Source organism: Penicillium pulvis, assembly GCF_028828015.1.
Source record: "Penicillium pulvis strain IBT 33274 chromosome Unknown contig_23_segment0_segment0, whole genome shotgun sequence".
Taxonomy (NCBI): domain Eukaryota; kingdom Fungi; phylum Ascomycota; class Eurotiomycetes; order Eurotiales; family Aspergillaceae; genus Penicillium; species Penicillium pulvis.
The window spans coordinates 2,916,847-2,937,254 of NW_026643075.1; the positions used below are offsets into that span (position 1 = coordinate 2,916,847).

General features: G+C 49.8%; 7 protein-coding genes across 7 annotated transcripts; 2 read left to right on the top strand and 5 right to left on the bottom strand.

Moving 5' to 3' along the window:
- Positions 1–2,043: 2,043 nt before the first annotated feature.
- Positions 2,044–3,346, top strand: N7503_005375 (WD40 repeat domain-containing protein; the record flags this gene model as incomplete). The annotated part of the gene is made up of 4 exons (XM_057064922.1): positions 2,044–2,161; positions 2,286–2,998; positions 3,060–3,149; positions 3,206–3,346. 4 exons carry the CDS (start codon positions 2,044–2,046, stop codon positions 3,344–3,346), a joined length of 1,062 nt encoding a protein of 353 aa, XP_056922665.1.
- Positions 3,347–5,608: 2,262 nt separating this feature from the next.
- N7503_005376 (phosducin family protein) lies at positions 5,609–6,569 on the top strand (the record flags this gene model as incomplete). Its single annotated transcript, XM_057064923.1, has 3 exons — positions 5,609–6,211; positions 6,266–6,495; positions 6,554–6,569. The coding sequence occupies 3 exons, from the start codon at positions 5,609–5,611 to the stop codon at positions 6,567–6,569; spliced, it is 849 nt and encodes a 282-aa protein (XP_056922666.1).
- A 1,209-nt stretch (positions 6,570–7,778) lies between these two features.
- Positions 7,779–9,671, bottom strand: N7503_005377 (putative transcription initiation factor subunit (TAF30)). The gene is made up of 7 exons (XM_057064924.1): positions 9,387–9,671; positions 9,167–9,207; positions 8,711–8,862; positions 8,472–8,614; positions 8,264–8,404; positions 8,090–8,210; positions 7,779–8,036 (listed from the first exon to the last, which is right to left on the bottom strand). Exons 1-7 carry the CDS (start codon positions 9,393–9,395, stop codon positions 7,948–7,950), a joined length of 696 nt encoding a protein of 231 aa, XP_056922667.1. The 5' UTR covers positions 9,396–9,671; the 3' UTR covers positions 7,779–7,947.
- A 667-nt stretch (positions 9,672–10,338) lies between these two features.
- N7503_005378 (Ran GTPase-binding protein YRB1) lies at positions 10,339–11,408 on the bottom strand (the record flags this gene model as incomplete). Its single annotated transcript, XM_057064925.1, has 4 exons — positions 10,339–10,412; positions 10,469–10,597; positions 10,655–10,919; positions 11,133–11,408. The coding sequence occupies 4 exons, from the start codon at positions 11,406–11,408 to the stop codon at positions 10,339–10,341; spliced, it is 744 nt and encodes a 247-aa protein (XP_056922668.1).
- Positions 11,409–11,886: 478 nt separating this feature from the next.
- N7503_005379 (uncharacterized protein) lies at positions 11,887–14,433 on the bottom strand (the record flags this gene model as incomplete). The annotated part of the gene is made up of 1 exon (XM_057064926.1): positions 11,887–14,433. The coding sequence occupies one exon, from the start codon at positions 14,431–14,433 to the stop codon at positions 11,887–11,889; it is 2,547 nt and encodes an 848-aa protein (XP_056922669.1).
- Positions 14,434–15,595: 1,162 nt separating this feature from the next.
- On the bottom strand, positions 15,596–17,355 carry N7503_005380 (uncharacterized protein; the record flags this gene model as incomplete). The annotated part of the gene is made up of 3 exons (XM_057064927.1): positions 15,596–16,782; positions 16,865–17,196; positions 17,261–17,355. The coding sequence occupies 3 exons, from the start codon at positions 17,353–17,355 to the stop codon at positions 15,596–15,598; spliced, it is 1,614 nt and encodes a 537-aa protein (XP_056922670.1).
- Positions 17,356–18,685: 1,330 nt separating this feature from the next.
- On the bottom strand, positions 18,686–20,407 carry N7503_005381 (glycosyltransferase family 15 protein; the record flags this gene model as incomplete). Its single annotated transcript, XM_057064928.1, has 4 exons — positions 18,686–19,439; positions 19,498–19,584; positions 19,641–20,048; positions 20,136–20,407. The coding sequence occupies 4 exons, from the start codon at positions 20,405–20,407 to the stop codon at positions 18,686–18,688; spliced, it is 1,521 nt and encodes a 506-aa protein (XP_056922671.1).
- Between the last annotated feature and the right edge of the window lies 1 nt (position 20,408).

Genomic DNA, 20,408 nt, shown 5'->3' on the forward strand with positions numbered 1-20,408 from the left:
CATCAAGTATTCCAGTACTTGGCAGATCCACATACAAATCTCCTGGGACGCGGATGACCAGGTGCCTAAAGGCTGAATCTAGAGCCCCCAGGCCTTAACTTATAGTCATAACTGACTCAGCATAATTCGGAAGTTCGGCCAGCAGCCTCATGTCTAATATTACGAAGATGTGCATTTATGCCCGGCTGGCTGCATCCGAAAGGGACAAATGACGAACGGTAAATATCACCTGCATTTGACCGGGCCTCTAATGTAGATCCTCCAGTGGGGGTCGGTGGAGAGGCACATCCAATATACAGTGGGTCGTTGTTGAAAAAAGTCGAACAATGGAAACTGTAAACGGTATACTCCGTCAATACCAGATCGGCCCCCTCAGGCGGCCTGAAATAGCTCTGCTGACGTGCAGAGAATGTATAATGTCCAGCTGGAACCAAGAAGAACACAATATCAGCCTCACGTGGAAGTTAATTCACGTAAATAATGATCGTCTAGACTCATATCAAGCTTGCGGGTTTTGGGAAAAAAACAAAAAAAGGGGCCCAGAGACGGTCTCACGCCGTAGTGGGGAACTCATCTTCCTGAAGCACCGATGAGCCGAGTCGGCGGAAGCGATCAAATCTGGGAGATTGAAGGTAAATTGGCAGGACCAAACGGTTAGGCCCCCGTTTGATATCAAGTTTCTTGTATCTTTTTGTCCTTCCAGGATTTTTTGCTTCTCTTTCTTCAGTGTGTAGAGAAATCATATGCAGGTTAGTCAGCCTCAGTGGAGTCCTCAATTAAACCAAAAAAGGCATGGCGAATGAGCTTGGGCCTGTTGGTGGCTGGGTGGTACAGTGCCGAAGAAGTTGCGGTATTGTAAACAATTAGAAAATCATGATTCTTCAGGTATAAGGGAAATGCGCCCTCATCTCCGGGCGTCTAATGTCCGTAAGTTTTTAAATAGCCCCAATACTGCCCCCAAGGCCGCAACGCGGAAAAGATCATCGGGGCTATGACGCCCAGATGCACCACACCAATCACAGACAATGCGTAGACAAAGAAATGGGAGAAATTAGCCGCGGTTCTCTGACGTGGAGAAAAGTTGAGGCTGCACTCTATAAACAGGGGGCTCCAAGGTTTTCTATACATAACCTGCATAGACCCATCGTTCCCAACTTTTCTCCGCAACATGTACTGTACCAGATATTACGTATGGAAAGAGATTAGGAGACCTGAAAAACTTATCAATTCCCATCAGCAACAATTGGGGCCAGGTGCGCTAGGCTGATCCCCAGCGCCACTGCATTGAAATCCTCCGTTAGGGTTGTTGGGTTGCTCGGGGCCACCTCGTCAGCGCTAATTGCCAAATTCGCCTCCCAGAACCTCCTGCTTAGTCCTATGTGGAACTGGTCCATTGTCTTCGCACGCAGTAATTCAATTCTAAAAGCACAGGAATCAAAGATCACTGGCTCAGGTACCCGGGGAGGATTCACCCCCCTGTTGCGGGCGCCTGTATTGTCAGGGTATTACCGCCCGGGGAAATAGCGCATCAATACGGAACATGCACAGATAAAACCATAAAATCATCACTTAGCCACCTTCGGGACCATTACGATGATGATAAGAAGAAACAATTGTAAATTCTTTATTGTGATCATAATGTCCAATTTTAATGAAAAATTATTTATGGGTCAATTGAGGACACGCGAACTGTAAATCATGGAGTTCCCAAGTTGCAATGCGAGGTCATCAAGTTACCACTAGCACCCGGTAATACACTCGCCCCCTGTTCAGAACCTTCGATTCCTCCCTCTCCCTCTCCCTCTCTTTCCTCGAGCCCGTCTCAATCCCCTTTGCGACCATTTTTTATTTCACAGACTATGTTCACAGCTTGAGGCCTGAACTCGGTCGCTTCCGCTCTCGCTCCACTCTCAGTTCCTTTTTCCTTTCCGGATCCCTCTCAACCTCCCACTCCTTAATACCTTTACCCCCCCCCCCTGGACCTTGGTTCCTTAGCTTCCCCTCCTCCCAACAACACGACCCCAGGGGCCCCTATCCGGCAACATGGCAGCCGACATGACGGGCGAACAGATGCAGGCGAAAATTACCGCGGCTCGGCGCGAAGCAGAGGGGTTGAAGGACAAGATCAAGCGCCGGAAGGATGAGCTGGCCGACACCTCCCGTACGACTTCCTGACCATCCGCACTTTGAACTCACCACCCCGGAATAGAACCCCGGCTACTCCTACATTCAGGAGGATGATGTGGTGGTGGAATCTGGATGACCAATGCTGACCCTTTGCATAGTCCGCCAAGTAGCACAGCGAGAGACCGATGCCCTCCCTCGAATTGGTATGAAGCCTCGCCGCACACTGAAGGGTCATTTGGCGAAGATCTACGCCATGCACTGGTCGACCGACCGCCGCCATCTCGTGTCAGCTTCGCAGGACGGAAAGCTCATCATCTGGGATGCCTACACCACCAACAAAGTTCACGCCATCCCCCTGCGCTCATCGTGGGTTATGACTTGTGCGTACGCGCCCAGTGGAAACTACGTCGCCTGTGGTGGTCTGGACAACATTTGTTCCATCTACAACTTGTCGTCGCGCGAAGGCCCTACTCGGGTTGCGCGCGAGCTGTCTGGTCACTCCGGTTACCTCTCTTGCTGCCGATTCATCAATGATCGTCGCATCATCACCTCTTCCGGCGATATGACCTGTATGCTGTGGGATATCGAGTCTGGATCCAAGGTTACCGAGTTCGCTGATCACCTTGGTGACGTGATGTCGATCAGCATCAACCCGACCAACCAGAACATCTTCGTCTCTGGTGCCTGTGATGCTTTCGCCAAGCTGTGGGATATTCGTACCGGCAAGGCCGTGCAGACATTTGCTGGCCACGAGTCCGACATCAACGCCATCCAATTCTTCCCCGATGGCAATGCCTTCGGTACCGGCTCTGACGACACTTCCTGCCGTCTGTTTGATATCCGTGCTGATCGCGAGCTGAACATCTACCAGGTATGTTCCTGCGACAAACCCTTTGATTTCGAAAATATGAGACTAATTCTTTTTCCTGCAGAGCGACCAAGTTCTTTGCGGTATCACCTCCGTTGCTTTCTCCGTGTCTGGCCGATTACTGTTTGCCGGTTACGACGACTTCGAGTGCAAGGTACGTTATTGGAAGTTGAATACCTGTTTGGATATCTGCTAACGACGCGAAATCAGGTGTGGGATGTCCTTCGTGGTGATAAGGTTGGCTCCTTGAGCGGCCACGAGAACCGCGTGAGCTGCCTGGGAGTCAGCAACGACGGCATCAGTCTGTGCACTGGATCTTGGGATTCCCTTCTCAAGGTCTGGGCCTGGTAATTCCTCTCCCCCAAAAAGAAAAACAAACGCAAGATACCCCCGTGTCGATCATTTGCAATGCTCTTATTCGAAATTTTTCTTGGTTCGATGGGTCGGATCTCCGCCATTGTACGATAATAATCAGTTACCGGGGAGCTCCTTGCTTCCCCTGATAATACGGCGCAGATTTGTCCGTCGCATGCGATACGGAAAGCGTTGGATGGTGGAGGTAAACGCGGCGCCGGGGAAGAAACGAAAGCGACGACACAATGTTTGGACATGACGAGAGAGAGCAGCCGTCTGGATGTGTTGATGGTTGTACCGGCCTTTGGTACAGACTCAGACCAGAGATTTGGTGCTTCCATGGCTATTTCGTCGGTTTCCTGTTTCTCTGTTTCTCTCCTGCTGGATGATGCCCCTATTCTCTTCTTTTCAACTTTTCCCTTATTTCCCCCCTCCACACTTACTGAATTTCTTCCCCCTTTATTTCTTCTTCTCTATTACCCCTCTTCGTTCTGGACTGCCTTTTCTGCATCGGTCTCGGTATGTATTTTCTCGGAAAGGAAAGGACCGGTTTGTTGGATTTGGCCATGATCTCTTTGTTTTGCTTTTGCCTGATTTATCTTCCTTTGCGTTACCGCGTCATCTCTTTTCCTATTTCACTGTCTCGTCAAAGAGTATGTACCTATTTTGTGTCCTTGTGACCACGAATCTCCTCAGGGATTCAGACCGGATTTCCTCAATCCTGTTTTTGAGCAGCTCCAATTTCCATTTGTGCTTTTCACTTTTTGTGTTTATCTTCTGCGGGGATCTGAGGCTGCAGTCTTTGACTGTACCTCGAATCCTCTCTGGTGGGCTTGGGCGTCTGTGAGCGTGGCGTGAGCTTCCTAGGGCATTCCATACATGGTGTCTTCCAAGATTCTGAGCTGCCCTGGTAGAGAGAACGAGTAGACCTGTAGGCCTCACTGAGGAACCCGAGTATGGCGTAGTGTTTGAAGTACAGGGATTGTGCTCAATGGTAACCCGGAGATGCCGGTGATATCCCTGTAAATTCGCCAATGCCAGCCGTGCGTGACTCGGGTCTCCTAGTCAGCATGATATGCTAAGATCTAAAAATGTAAATGAACATACGACAGGGAGAGCCAAACCCAATTCCAATCCCTAGCGCGAACTCTGGGGAAGAGTAGCCGATAGCCCAGCCCTAGCGGAATTGCAATCTGGGGGCCAAATCCACGGGACCCCAACCATGGCCCAGTTCACAAGCCTATTTTAGTGGCTTTCTTAACCTTCGACGTCAATCTTTCCCCCCCCAGATTCCTTTCGGCATAAGAAACCGAACTGGTCGTAATTAGACTCATTGGCCCCCCAAATCTTTGGGCAGCCGTAACCAAGGGGGTGGAAGAATGAAAGAAAAGAGCAGGCAAAAGGCAAAGACCGTGCACACGAAGGATTCGAAACGAGGCACAGGAATCCGTTTTTAATTTTTTCTTCTTAGCTCGCCGCGGCACGGCATCCAGGATCCATCATCATCCGTCTCCACAGACTGTTCTCCTGTTCAGGCAGCGGATCCACCATCGATCTCTCCTTGCGACTCGGCTGATTCCCGTTGAGGGTCTGGAACTGTTCAACGGTGTGGATCGAGGTTCGAATCTGCGTCATGGGTGGATTGGTTTCGGGGCCGAGGTGCGTTAGTCGAGGTTTCATGGACAACTCATCCGACTGATCACAAAAAAATAAACAAAGCTGAAACGAGGCTTGAATGTGATGGGCACGAACCGCGCGGGCTTATAGGCTTAGACTTTAGGCTTAGGGCGAAGTTAGGGCGACAAGGTTAATTGTCCACGTGCAATAAGCATACATTGTTTTAGTACACACTAGAGTGTTTGGTACATGAGTATGAGTGAATCAGAATAAATAAGAGTAAATAGGAATCAAAATATTTATGTTTACTTCCAAGGTCATACTCTACATGCCTGACGTAGTCTCATACTCTAACTCGGACGGTATACGTAGTTGAAGTTCTTCGGCCGTTCGGTGGATCCCGGATCGTCGAGCCTGAAACCACATCGAAAAGGGGCTTTTGTGCCCGTTTCACCCTGGCGATCTCTTCCCAGCTCAGCCCCTCTTCCGTCTCAACCTTCTCTTTGTCTATTCTCTCAGGGGGTTCTCTTTTGAAACTCACTAGCCAATCTCAGCTCTCCATTCCTCATTCAACTCAAGGCACCGGACGCATTCATAAATTCCCACTTCCCCCACCGACCCCCGGACGGAACTTTTTTCACGATGTCTGCCCAAGAAGAATTCAATGCCCTCGTGAATAACAATCGCGACAGATTCACTTCTCACCCAGACGATCACGACGAACCCCACTTCTCTGACGAAAACGACTCTGACTCCGACGCTCCTCCCCGCAACCTGCGCCAACGCCACACCGTCGACTCCTCAGACGAGGACGAAGATTTCGACGACGACATGGTTTCCTCTACCAACTACCACATTCCCAAGAACACTTTCGAGGCCAATACCGGTCCTAAGGGTGTTATTGCCGACGCCCAGGCCTTTGAGCGTGCACGCAAGAAGTCTTTCCGTAGGACTTTGCTTAATGCCGCGGGCTTTGATCAGAATGGCCCCGCCTTTTCGGCTAAGCCTGAGCCTCAGCCTCCTGTGACGGATGGGTCTTCGGGCAGTGAGGATGAGGAGGAGCGCTTTTTACAAAAGTGGCGTGCTTCGCGTATGCAAGCTTTGCAGAATCGCCAGGCCCGGCGCCCCTCACCCCGCGGACGTCACTACGGTCAGGTCGACATTGTTGATGCTGCGGGTTACCTTGATGCTATCGAGAAGGTGACTTCTGGTACTGTTGTTGTGGTTTGTCTTTATGATCCCAAGGTATGTCTTGTCTCATTCTTACTTAGTATTCGTCGAGACTAACCACCATGCTAGTCTGATGAGAGTGCCATTGTGGAAGAGTGTCTCAACACTATCGCCCGCAGACAAGCCACTACTCGCTTTGTCAAGCTGCACCATGAAATTGCTGAGATGGATCACATCCAAGCCCCGGCTTTGCTGGCTTACCGTGCCGGCGATGTCTTCGCTACCATTACGGATATTATCCACAACATTCCTCGAGGTCGGCCCTGCAGCGCAGACAGCCTAGAGGATCTGTTGAAGCTGTATGTTTCACATTGTTGATCTCCTGATTTTAGGCCTGTCATACTAATCTATTCATAGGAACCGCGTGTTCTAATTATGCACATATGATCTTGCATCCTTCATTCATTCCCAGCATGGCGTCTTGGCTCTTTCCTCGCAAACCCCTATCCTCTCATTTCCTTTCATTACCTTTTTCTTTTCTCAAAGTGTCTTAACAACAATTTCTTGATTTATCCTGATCTCGTCTCTATGTCCACAAAAGGGAAGAATGGGTGGCAATCTCAACGGCGTTGGAGCGCATAGACCGCATCGAAGTTTGCGATTCTTTTTCATGTACAATATTTTCTTTTTTTTGGGTGGTTCACATGGCCGTTGTCTACGGTTTTCCTTGTCTCGAGTGGATGACTGTGTTTCAGCTGGTCTGACCGGTCTGGGTTGGTAATGTGTTGTCTTTTTGAGATATCCCATCTGCTTTCTAATTTTATGCAACATGATCAATTAGTATTTTATTCTAGTAAACAATTAAGTAGGTGCAGCTTTATTTGACCGTTCTGTAGAATACCGATCAAGTGGTATTATTGATGAAACAGACCGCCATTCTCAGCCCCTAACTTGAAAGCTTAAAGTCGTACGGGATTCTCGGGGACTTTAATAATAACAACGTCCCCCAAATGGCCACGTAGGGTTTAGCTTATACCCTTGCATGAACGGTACTCTATTCGTGTTAGAGTCGCATGCCGCTCTTCTCCGGCTTTGATTTCAGCACTATCAATTTACAGTCATCGTAAGCTTATCCTATTGTTTCCTCTGCGATGCCACTGACGTGAGCCTCAAACCCCATACTCTAAATAAATGCTAGGGGACCTTCCCCCATGTCCTTCAGTAGGCTGCAATCGAGGTATAAAAAGCATGTTTCACGTCTTGCTGTAACAGTCTTGGGAGGTGGCCTCAAAGCTGAAAGTGGATCTAAGCCGCCGATGTATTTGACCATCAAGTTGTTACGGTTACGGTCGTCAAATATTGACTCGCAGAAAGGTCTTACTTGAGTTAATTTGTCAATGATAACTGTTCCCTTCTTAGAAACATAACGTTTGGGTTCTTAGGTCATTTTTTTTTTAAAAAAAACGGAACCATGCCGGTCGAACAAAAACACGTTAAAAGATCAAATTGTGGTATCGGAACCATAACTTAGTTTTTAAGCAATCCGTACCTCACGACTGTATCAGCACCAGCCCACCAAAGCATGGCTTATTTTAAACGAGCTCAGAGTCTACGAAGAAAAAGAGAAAGAGAGGACAAGAAGTGCAAGGAAAGCACCAGCCAGGTTGATATGAGCATCCGCTAACTCCCCGTCAAAAAGACACAGCAGATAAGGAAACAAGGAAAATAAAACGGGCATAGGGGATATCCCGGACTGACAGAAGCCGAGTAGTGCAAGTGAGATCAAGGAAGAAAAACAACCATGCTGTGGCTTACATAGCCCCACGCTCCGAGGTGAAATCCCAGAGCATCTTGATCAAAGTATCCGGGAGCGTGTACAGGTCCACGTGAAACTCGCCCACTGATGGAAAGATTAGTATATGTACGTTCTGAGGTTTGTTTGAGGGCACATACTGTCGACGTCGTTCTTTGTGTACGAATCTGCTGACTTGTTGTCGTGCACCATCTGCACAACCTGCAAGAGGTCATCCTCGCCGAGTTTCTGGAGTCCCTCGGCAAGTTTATCCATGTCCACCTGGGCAGTGTTAGTTTGATATCCATAGCCTCAAGAGAGGGGGCGAGTCATACGTTCTTGTCATTGCGCTTCTTCTTCTTGTTAGCACTCTCCTCACCAACTGCGCTACGCTTTTTCAACCCATTCTCGTCACCCGGAACAGAGCCCGATTCACGCAGAATGTTTAAGAAAGCTGGCTTGGGGTTCTTGAAAGTCTACAATGCCACGAAAGACTGAGTCAGAAAGAGTGTCATTCAAACCACGTGGGTAGAGTCAGCTTACAATGATGTGTTTGGACTCGTATCGCTCTTGCAAGAAGTTGAGGTCATGGTTGACGAAGTGAGATTTGTCGGCGGTAAGCTCGATCTGCATATCAAACTCACCCCATCCCTCCTCCTGGATACGGAAGGGCGGGTTTTTGAAAGCTGTTTATTGATGTATTATCAGCTTGAAGTCCTTTAAGCAGTCACGCGCTTGTGAACCGCGGTCCACATGAATCCAGAGAGCCAAGAGAGACCTACTTTGCACAGCGCGGGAGCCGAAACTTGGGTGAAGGTGGTATGTGACCTTGTCGAAGAGGGTGGCGGGAATCTGCTCTCCCTTGTCATTGACCACGTACACCTCGATTGACCATGAACGCTGAGGGAAACCCTCGACCTCAGAAGGCTTGTCACTGTATCGAAGGAACGAATCCCAGTTAGCGCATGTGCTTTAGCGGAGAGTACAGGCAAGAAAGGATGCTTGGACCCAGTTGGAAATCCAAGGGCATCGCAGCGCGTGATGCGAATGTTGTTTGCTCGCACGCAACGGTCTTGTTGACGAGTATGCGCCCTCAACCACCAACAATTGAGAACACCACTTTGCCACTCATGAATGATGTACTGAAGCTTTGGGGTATGCGGAGGGGCTCAATTGCTGTTCTGGTGTGTGGATAGACAGGTAGGGCAGGCAGAGTAGGCAGGATGTCGGGAACGTACATGATATGCTGCTCCGTGACAAGACGGACGGTGCGCTTAACCTATAACAGAAAAGTACAATTAGCATAAAATTTACAAAATTTTGAGAAAAGAGTGCGCTAGATGCTCTTATGCATCCCTAATATGAGAAGGGAGCTCTGGTAGAGCGGGAGGACCGTGATGGACTGAGACCGCATAGACGTCGAGGTGCGGCGCAGGCAGAGATGGGATGATGACTTACCTCAGGCATGATGGCAAGAACTTTTAGCGGAGTAGCTCCAGACCTTTAAACGGTATGGTTGTGCCTAACAAAGGCGCGCGGAGCGTGTAGAAGTTTGGGGAAGGAAGTGGTTTGCGCGGCAGTGCGAAATGAGAAGACGCGCGGGATTTAGCCTTCCAGTTGCGGTGGAAAAGGAATGGGATAGACTCGATAACGTTAAAAGATCGAGAGAAGTGAGATAGCGACAATTTATTGCTCGATAAACCCCCGGCTTTGATCCTGTATATTGTAGAGGAAAAGATGCGGGTGGGGAGGAGGTGCGAGGTTGAAGGAGACTCAACACCGCCTACATGTATTATTCCCCGCGACTTGCAGACTCGCCTTAATTTAACCACTTCAGCTCGTTTTACACTAATCTTTGACTTTGGATCAATTTCGAACGCATACTCGGTGAATACTTGATTTTTGTTCAACTCTAGGAACCAGAGTAGTGCGACTACATGATGCTATGGGTTGTACGAACTAGATAGATGATTTCAATGATTCCAACTGGAGAATGCATTTCTTTACAAGTACAAGACATGAGTAATTACTCATGCATCTCTGTATATGATGTGCAGGGTGTATATTCGATGGGAAAGGGGGTCTATCTACTGCCGACTGTTGGACCAAAGACATCAAGTATTTGCCCTCGTTTCATAAACCGCATTGCGACGTCTGTGCGAACAGCATCTTCATCACTGCCGTCTCGCGTGTACAGTCGTGGGGAAGGGGAGTTGGGGAATTGAATATGGTGAAATTTGAACTGGTGAAAAGACATAAGGTATGGTTGAATGTTGGGATTGGGGTTGGGAGCAGTTAAAAGTCGTGGTCCACGAAGCAAGAAGCTGTCGGCGGCGAGTGTGTATCACAGTCGTGATTTTATTTCACACTCGTTCATTGTTGGAGCGAGGAAATAGCAATGGCCATATTTTTACTCCTCGGCGTTGAAGAGCTTCTCGTTCTCCTGCTGGGCCTTCTCGAAGGCCTCCTTGAAGAGGTTGGCGTCTACAGACAGGTTAGTCATAAGTGATCCTTGTGTATCTCATCACGGCTTGACTCACTCTCGCTGTTGGCGAAGCGGATGGCCAGAGTCTGAGCCTCGGGCTCACCCTCGCTGACATCAGCGGCGGCGTTCCACACCCAGCTGCGGTCAGAGCCGACGTTGGGGCTCAGCTTCATGTCGGGAACGACTAGATGATCTGTCAGTATTCCATGCAGATCTGATGTACTTCATGGGGTCGGCTCACTGTAGTGGTTGGCGCAGACCTTGAGGGTCTTGTCGCGGCGCATGACCAGACGGGTCTTCTGGTTCTCCTTGTGCTTCAGCAGACGCACATCACCGGTACCACGCTCCTTCCACTCCTTGCTTTCGCGGTCGAACTTGAACAGCTTGGCGCGCATCTTGAAGGACTGCTCCTCGAGCTCCTCGTTGGTCTTGGTCTCCACCTTCTCGGTCAGGCGAATAACGGGCTCGAAGTGAACGTCGGGGGACTCGGGGGCCTCATCCTCGTTCTATACAAACTCATGGTCAGTCAAAGAAATTATCAGGATTTCACCGTGGGGGACCGATTTGAACAGGATGACAATCTGGCAAGCCACCACACAAAACGCGGGGCCGGACTATAACCCCGCGCTCCCGTGTTTTTCTTAGGTCTATGGCCAAGAAAGCCCCATCTTCAAGGTCCCCAGGCTTATGACCGTCATCTCGGAAAGGATATAACTCACCTCCTCGGCCTGTTGGGCCTTGGAAGAGCCAGAGGGCTCATCTGCGCCCTCCTCAGTCTCCTCCTTCTTCTCCTTCTTGGGGCCACCACCGAACATGGAGAAAACACTGTCAGAGGTCTTAGCAGCGGTGTCCTTGGCAGTCTCAGCAGCGTCCTTAGCCGCGTCAACAGCGGTCTCGGTCACAGTCTTCTCGCCCTCGCCGGTGGCGGTGGTCTCGGGCTGCTGCTCCTCAACGGCAGTGGTGGGGTCGGGCTTGGTCTCCGCGACGTCAGACATGGTGAATAGAGGGTTGGGGGTTTTTCAAGGGAGACGATAGGAGTTATTGAAAGATGGACAGGCGATAAAACACCGGAATATGGTAAATTTCAGGAGAGGAATTGGGTTTGTTGATCAAGGAGATGACAATGAGGGGGGAAAAATTAATAGTTTGGGTGCGCGGGGGCAGAATATCGCCACCGCCTTCAGGCCCCATACAAGGCGACTTATTGTTAAGAACGCGAGGGGGTGTGAAACTATCTGAATCTAAAGAAGCCCTAGTTGAATAGAAAGAGAGGTATTTGAAGTGCTATTGCAGACTGGGGAATAACAAGAAAAAGAACTAAAGCAATTGTGTTGCGCCGCATCCCCGCGTTGAACTATTCCAAAATCCGTCCCCCCGCCTCAAATCGCCGTAAACAACAAAACACCCATAATTAGCCAGATCGTGAATGAGCAAGAGAGTGTGTGGTAGAACATGATGCAAAGCAGATTAGGCTTAGCGCTTACCCCCTTTACTCTTGGATTTAGCAGGTTCCTTTCCGCCGCGTCCCATGAAAAGACGTGCACGAGTCTGAGCCCGATCCAGCGTGTCAGATTTCGCATTGCGCACTCGATCCACCATGGAACGAAGGTCCACTTGGGACGCTGACTTTCCCAGACGGCCCCAGGTATCGCTGAGGACCCCTCTGGCTCCCTCGTTGACACGGACAGAGCGACTATGTAAAACAGAAGAAACGCTTCGGAACTTCTGGACAGCGTTGCGGGTGATAACCTCAGAGAGTTGCTTTGATCTGGACAGCATGCCATCTCCAGCGCGTAGGCTGTCATGGCCAACGCGCTCAGCATCGTGGCGCAGGAAATGAGATCTCTTGACCACGTCCCCCATGATCACTTGTAAATCTGTTGACAGTCGGCCGTACACTTCAGACAACCCAGTTTGAGCAATCTGCAAGTCTTTTGAGAACTGTGAAGAGACCGCACGAGCTGCTCTTCTCCAATTCGCAATCTTCAGCCATGGAGTCCCAAAGTCAACGATAATAGTTTGGTTGACTTGTGACTTCGACTTGGCGATGATTGTCACATTGACCAAACCGTATGCATCTTCTCGGTCCAGCCGCAGCGTATAGACACCATCAAACAGTGCAGCTAGTTCGTACGCTAGGGCTTTCCCGTCCCGGCAAACCGTAACATGGAACCGAGGCTGTTTTTTGTGGGATGCGATGTTACGCGGAGGCTTGATGGCCACATGGCAGTCTCCAACTACTTGTATTTCGAATCCATCGTTTCGTTCAGAGAATCCTATGCCTGAGACAGTGTGTGGTGTTGCCTGGCCTATATGGGAGCAACCGGGAGAAGTGGCATCCATGGCCCCCGAATCACCCGACCACAGTGAAAGGGAAGTGTGCCCCATATGTTCCAAGGCTAGTGGAGTTGTTGAACCCATCGGGGTCAGTGCTGAGGTATGTCCGCCGGATAGTGCTGAGCCAACAGCCCATTGCATAATGAAGACGACGATGGTCTTGGCCGCTGCATATCCAAGAGACAGCACAATGGCCGAAACGAGCGTCAGTGTGGCGAGTCGCAGCATTGCACCCATTGGAGGAGCTCGAGCAGCATCAAAGGATGGGATCCAATTGCGAGGATGTTTTTCGGGGTCAGTCCAGGAGTAGGATTCGGATGGTATCGGTGTGTCGGCAGAGACCTTCAGTGTTTTCTTGGGGTAAAAGTCCATGAGCGAAGCTAGGTTCCTATTGAGCTGACCAGGCGTGATACTCTCGAAAGTCTTGAGATCGATGGGGTAGCGCCTCAACACTGCTGTTTCTCCAGTCTGCGCATCTCGAGACTCCAGACACACGTGAAGGCTGCTCTCGTTCAGAGGGATGACTTCGCCAGCCTTTTCCCAAAGCGGTTCATCTGAGATGACCATGGCGGGGACCCCGTGTCGTTCCAAGAATGTATGGGCAGCATGCCTAGTTTGCACGGCGACATCATTGTCACGACTAGACACGAACAGGATAGCCACATCTGGCAAAGTCCACTCCGACGAGGAAGAGACGTGATAGTCATCTCCGCCCCACCAAGACTGGCATGAAGGCCGATTCTTGAAGGTAAGGCATACCGTGCAGGATCCACCCGAGTGGTTGCCCTTGGTAGCTGCCACACACTCGTCAACCACGAGCTGGACATGAATAGGAAGGAGTTCTGCAAAGTTCGGAACAGCTCCAGCTCCAAAAGATGTTGGCACAACGTGGTACCGTGAAGATTCAGCAGAGCTAGATTGCGACCCTGCGGACGAGCTCGATACTAAGACATCGCCGATCTTGTCCAGAATGATGTTGCGACAGTCCGGCTGTCCGACATACAAGACGCGGAAGGGCTTATCCAGATCCAGACTTTGCTTTGTCATGGTCTGCTGGACCGTCGCCATGAGAATTGATTGGGGTGAGCACTCTGGTAGTTGAGCCTTGATCTCAGACGCTGCCGGTTCCTCAAAGATACGGACTGTATGCTTTAATTCCACCCGCTCCATCTCTGGCCATTTATCAGGCTCGACGAACTCGATCGAGTCGATGGACTGTCGGTGAACGGGTATGGTAGTTAAATTGCTATCATCAATGGCCGCATCGGGGTGGAATAGGCCTGAGAACCGATCCGCCTTGAGGCTTTCATCTTCGTAAACTTCGTGGTCTTCATGTTCCTGTAGATCGTCCTCATCAGGACCACCTGCCTCACTACTGCTGTAGCGTTCGTCCAGGCTAGCCACATCATCCGGTGTGGACTGGTCGATCAACGACCCCACGTCGGTCTGTTCGGAGTGACTACCGTCCTCCGAATGTAGATCTGATACGCTGAGAGTTGCCCAGCTATCGCTCAGGGACTTTGGAAGGGGCTCAAGAGGACGGTCTGAAGTCATGCTGTTGGCGGGTCGTGAACGAGATAACCACTCTTCGACAGAGGCTGTCAGCGGCGGGAGGGTCGGGTACTGAAGATGAGAAGCGTGGGCGCTCGTAGGACGCCTGGGCGACTCTGGAGCGTTAGACATGATTTGAGGGTCATAGGAGTAAGTTGGATTCTGTGCCAAAATGAAATCAAATGAGCAAGGTAAGAACAAAAGAAAAGGGAAGACATACAAGAGCGATGGAGACGTGGAGGCATGTGCCCCGGTGGGTCCGCGGGGAGTTGCCCGTCAGCTGGTTTATCACCCAGGGCAAGGGCGGGGGAACAATAATCCCGAAATGAAAGAATAGGGAGTTCAGAAGTCGTCTAAGGGGGATTTGATGAATAGGTTTCAGTCAGTTAAGAGAGAAGATAGAGAAAGAAGAGAAAGAGGGGGAACAAGAAGCTCTTTGGGGATAAATTGATAAGCATGACCTGGCGGGGTTGAAAGTTAGTGACGCAACTGGTTTTAGACTTCCACTCTACATAGACGTACAGGGAGATATGGTTAGTTTTCCTATTTCTTAAATCTTATTTGTTTTTTTTTTTTTGTTATTTCTGATCTTTTGAATAGAAATCTAACATTCTATAAGATCCCGATCACATTCATGATCATAATGATAAGGAAGTAAGAAACGCGGGAAACTCCACTTTAGGCCCCACCTGCTGCCTAAGGTGGAGTCGAGACATTGACATCTATACGCCTGTCTTTTGTATTCTATAGCTTGACGTACATTGTAGGTGAAGCTGGCGCAACTATCAGACTTTTAAGACTCCTCTTTCTGGGTCTTGGTATAGTGTTTTCATACCCATGCAGTAGCTAAGTAACTATACCTACCTACTTACGCGCGGAGGACTACTTAAACGATCAAACCCTATCCCGGGGACTTACCAGACTGTATCCTTTTTTCTTCTTTACTCCGCCTGCAAAAGTCTATTTGGCCTCCATTTCCACACTCTTCACCTGTCCCCAACAATATTTCCTTGGACCGGATATAAAACACACCTGTTCTAACCCCGATAGAGATGATAACATGTAAGGCCATATCCTATTTTTGCCGATGAAGATTTCGACGCGATCTCTTTCTATTAACATGCCTAGGCGCCGGCATTTAGAAGACAGTTGTTATATGGTAGAGCGTGCGTCCAAACCCATGATAGTGGGAATTTCGACATATCAGACATTCTTCTAGAATGGTCAACTATTCTATAGAAAGTATATACAGCTTTGCGTACCTAGGCAAACAGCCTATCCAAGATCCGTCGGTCTATCTAGAGGCAAGCTCAACAACTACCAGGTCAGTCTCTAAACCGTTTCCACCCTTCTTAACCAGATGCCCATCGACTAGCTTCCACTCCCCAGAGCCCCAGAGAACCTGAGTAACCGATTGAGCCCTCTCCGGTAGCTCCACAGTCACGGACGACGACCAAGAAGGAGTCTGCAACGACAAAATACTAACCAACATACGATCCCCAAGCGTCCACCCCGCAACATCCATCTTCGAATGCCCCTTAGCCTGCAACGAAACCGTAGGCGAACCCAACAAGAACCCAGTAACTTCATCCCCAGCAAGAACCCGACTAAGCGCACTCGTCACATTAGCCAACTCGGTAGTAGTCGGCCAGTCCCACATCACAATGCCCTTCGCATTATGATTCAAACTAAGCATCGTCATAGTAACCTCCTCCGCTGCAGTCGGATACCGAGTCCAAAAAGTCTCATTTCCGAAAGCCATCGGAACACCCCAGAAGGGCTTAGGACTTGCTCCAAGCCAGGTCTGATACTCTGCAAACTTATCCAGCCGAACCGATATGTCTTCCACACTACCTTCGCAATCATCACATCCACAGCACCCGTAGGTAGTATTACATGGCGTCTCGTAAACAGTCGACCAGCTCGTGTTCACGGCTATGGGATACACATCCGAAAGAATGATATCTGCTCCGGAGGAATACTCCTCGAAATAAAAGTTGTAGCAGTTCAGGCACAGGGAGACGGGATGGTAGGGATCTATCGACTTGAGAAGGTCGTATGTGATCCGTGTGGCATTCAGTGGATCACCTTGTCCATCTGGCTCATCGCCTGTGTACCACAGTAACATGCTCTTATGGTCTTTAAGGATATCTACCTGCTCGCGGACGGAGGTAAGATTCTTGTATGTCCAGCGCATGTCGTACATAAGCCATAGACCGACTTCGTCCATTTTGTCTAGGAAGAGGCTCAGCTCGGTGAAGTTGAATGCTTCATTAGCCAGGCCTGCGTTCGGGACGATGTGGATGATGTTGTAGCCATCGTCTTTGAATTTCTGGACATTGTCTAAGGATTTCTCGAGCCAGCCGTCCCAGCTGACGTAGTAAGAGTATGGAAGCAGCGGCGTCCAGACTGACGGGTTGGTTTGATTTTGGACAGAGAGTCCGCCGTAGAGACTGTCCACTTTTGTGACACTGCCACCATCTGTTCGGGTGGGTAGATGGTATAGTGAAGTTGTCGCGGTGTATGCATGATGGCTATTTGGGTGAGTTGCTTTGAGTGTTACATTGTACGACTCGAAGCGAGGGGGGGAGATGTAGTAGGGGAAATTCCACTTCTGTCGAGGATGAATTGAGAGGCACTGTGTGGTGCACGGTCAATTGGCTTCCCTCGATAGAAATCGAGATCTCTAAGGATTGAGGTCCAAGTTCTCCAGTAACGGTGTCACTGCCCAAGGGTTCTCCATTGATGTATGAGATCCCTGCATCAATGATGAAAGACCCCTTTTCATCGGACGCTGTATACAAACTCATGCGCGGCCGAACCTTTAGATCAAGCAATGGCACAGTAGATAGAGCGGGACTATCCAGCCAACCCCCCGGTTCAAACGAGGCATTGCTATAGGAAGCACAATGTTAGACCAAGCAAACATACGCGCCATCTCAATGAACAAGCTCCTTACGTAGGATAATATGCCTTACCACACCAGATATCTACCCCTGGTGGGTTATTAAAGGCAGCAGCCACACCGAGTATAGAAAACAACCAAAACATCATTGGGTGTGAAGTGAGAAGAAAGAAGCTTTCGGAGAAAGGGGTGCGGTTTGTTTATCTGGTCTATCAATGCAGATCCCCTCACTATGGAGAACCCCCTCACCTTTTCCCCTCATTAATGTCACCTTCCTATCCGACGCTACTTGATAGCGACTGTCGTAATCTAAACGGGATCATGGTTTAACCGCTGTCCCGCATTGGAATGGCATTGTGAGTCGGTGGTATCGCCGAGGTCCGTAGAGCAATTCACGGTACAGCGTGGATAGGTCATATCAGCCTGACAACTATCGATCTAAACATGATTGTAACCTGAAAACGCTTGCATGACTTCAGTTCAGCCTAATTGATGCTTAGCTCATGTAACCTGACATGATGCTGCTTCCTTTACTAGCTAGCCTAAGCCTGAATAGCTAACTGAGTTCCGATCTGCATCTACCTCTACACAGGAAATGATCAAACTTGGATAGTGTGCATTATACTGATCTCATTCTCGCGTAATTCACCGGGTGATTATTCCATACTCTATAAACAGCCATGCTCGATCTGGTATTTGCGAGGTTTAAAAGCAATGTGATGGAGAAGGGTCGGTGGGTGTAAACCACCGGACCAAGGATGATTGGGAGGAGGGAAAAACAAGGTATGTACATTTCATGAATGCATGCTGGGGGAATAACCACAAGAGAGTGTAAGTCTTGAGGAAACTGGGGAGAAGGGGAAGAAACAATTGTAGTAGTGACAAGTCGCAAGAAAAAGGGAAATAAAAAATTGTAAAAGGGGAAAAAGACAACAAAAAACAGAGGCTTGATGCCATCATTCTCCCCAGTATCCCACCCATATTGTACTAGGGATGATCTCGTCACCGAGACTGTGCTGTATGCCCATGTGATGCACAGGACTCTCTCGAGCTGACCAATCGCCATCCGGTGATCGGAGGCAAACGAGATCAGATGAACGTCAGGAACAAGATGTAAATATACCATCAGAGATGGAACGTTGGCACCCTGCCGACCAGACGATGGACCCCCTTTCGTCGAACAACCAAAAACGAAACATAAATAGAACACAGCCAATCCCAGCGACGTGGACAGCACGCTAGATGAATACGACAACATGGATGATGGATATGATCACGCCATCTTCCGAGTAATAAAAAAAGCCGTGAGATCCGTTGAACGCCACCCAAAAAGAATCCAACCAACACAACATGCAGGTTTCAGCAGAGTTAACTCCCAAGGGTAGACCCAGGTAATGCTCGCAGCTGAAGGAAAACGCATGGACAAGCAGGCAATGAGAAACGATGCGGAAGAGTCAAGGCAAGCGGTAATTACTTCATTTATGGCGATGCCCAACCACCAGCCACCTCGACCCACTCCGCAAGACAACTGCCTTGCTTGCCTTCAACGTCGACAATGTCAGTGTCGCAGCGACACCGGCAACCGACACCGTTCTCCTTAACCGGGTCAGGGGTGGCCCAGTACTCGTCTTCTTCAATCCGCTTCTTCTCATCCTCGGTGGTCATTTCGAGGTAGGGCTCACGGGCAAGCTGCCTTGCGGGGGCATTGGCCGGGCAATGCTGGATGGTGGTGTGCCGGTAACCGAAGTCACGGAAGTAATGAATGTCGGCCGGGGATAGCAGAGCACCCGCAGCCAGTGAGTGAATAGGGGCATCACCCCACCGCTCCATCCAGAATCCGCCACTCCGATCCATCAGATTGAAGAAGTCTTCGTATTCCTTGCTTCGGAACCAATCCAAGCGCGCAATCTCGAAGTTACTCCAGAAATGACACATGTTGTAGTTCTCGCCTTCCATGGCCTCAGGGTCGATGTCATCAAGACTCTTGTCGCCTGGTTCGGTCTGCAAGATCTCATCGGGGAGTTTGTCCTGCTTCTGCTCTTCCTCTGGGGGGACTTCCTCCTCGGCTGGCCGTTCCAAGAACATTTCCCATAGACCCTTGGACTTGATGTTATTCTTGCGCTTGTAAGCCGATGCGTAGCGGAAGATGTTCGGAACGGTCTCGCGGAGTTCCTTGACTGCAATGGTGAAACCGTATGTTTTGTTCGCCTCAATCATCTTGAGGAATGGATCGCTATATAGCATGTAAGCACTCTGGAGGAAAGAAAGACGTTGTTAGGGGGGGTGCTTACTAAGTGATGTCACAGAAGTACTTGATCTCGGGCTCCAAACGCCAGTACCATTCGTATTTCATCAGGAGAGGGTGCTTGTAGAAGTGTCTATATGACTGCATCAGTATTGTGTGTCATGGTCTTCGTTCGTAAAGATCGCTCACCCTGAGTAGAACCGGCACATGTGGTGATAACTCTCCATACCACCGTACATGATAGCGGCGTCACCTTGCTTGCGGACACCCTCCTTCGCAACCTCGTGGTCGACCCAGTCAGGGAAACCCCACATGCTATCGTCAATCTTGCCAAACTCCACTGGCGCGCTGGTGTAGTTCTTCACCGTTGCTATGAACTCCTCATCAAAGTCTCCGTCGTTAAGGAAGACATAGGGGTAGTGCCACCAACGGTTGAAGTGCCGCTCAATGGACTTGAGCGACTGGATCACACCTTCAAGTTCCTTGTTTCTTGCGAGGACGACGAAGGCGGCGTTGGCCTTGGGGCCTTTCGGCCCTTCGGGATCGATGGGCAAACAACCCGTGGCGAAAACCTTGTCATATTTTTCGCTGATTTTCCTGTTCCTCACGAGTACACGGTCAGTTACTGGTCACGAATCATTGTTTATTGAGGCCGGAGTAGAGTCGGGGGAGAGCAAGACGTACCGAATGGAAGGCGGAGTGCCCGCTGGAATTAGAATCCCCCCGGGTGACGAGGGATGTCGGACGAAAAGAAGTAGAATGAAGACAATTACAAGACATGGAAATAGTAAAACAAATCCCAGGGGTATCGAAATGGACGAGTTGCCCTTCAAACGAATGCGCCGACGGAAGAAGGCTAAGGGGGCGGAACTGCGGCCCTTCTCCCGGGGCTCATCGTCTATGGGAAGGCTCGGCGCGCTGGGCAGCCGCTTTGTGATGCGTTGAATGAAGCTCATG

Coding starts and splice junctions, on each gene's coding strand:
- N7503_005377 (XM_057064924.1), bottom strand. Junction 8,405..8,471: donor ACGAGTCCAAACACATCATT/GTAAGCTGACTC, acceptor GTGGCATTGTAG/ACTTTCAAGAACCCCAAGCC. Junction 8,211..8,263: donor AGAAGCGCAATGACAAGAAC/GTATGACTCGCC, acceptor AACACTGCCCAG/GTGGACATGGATAAACTTGC.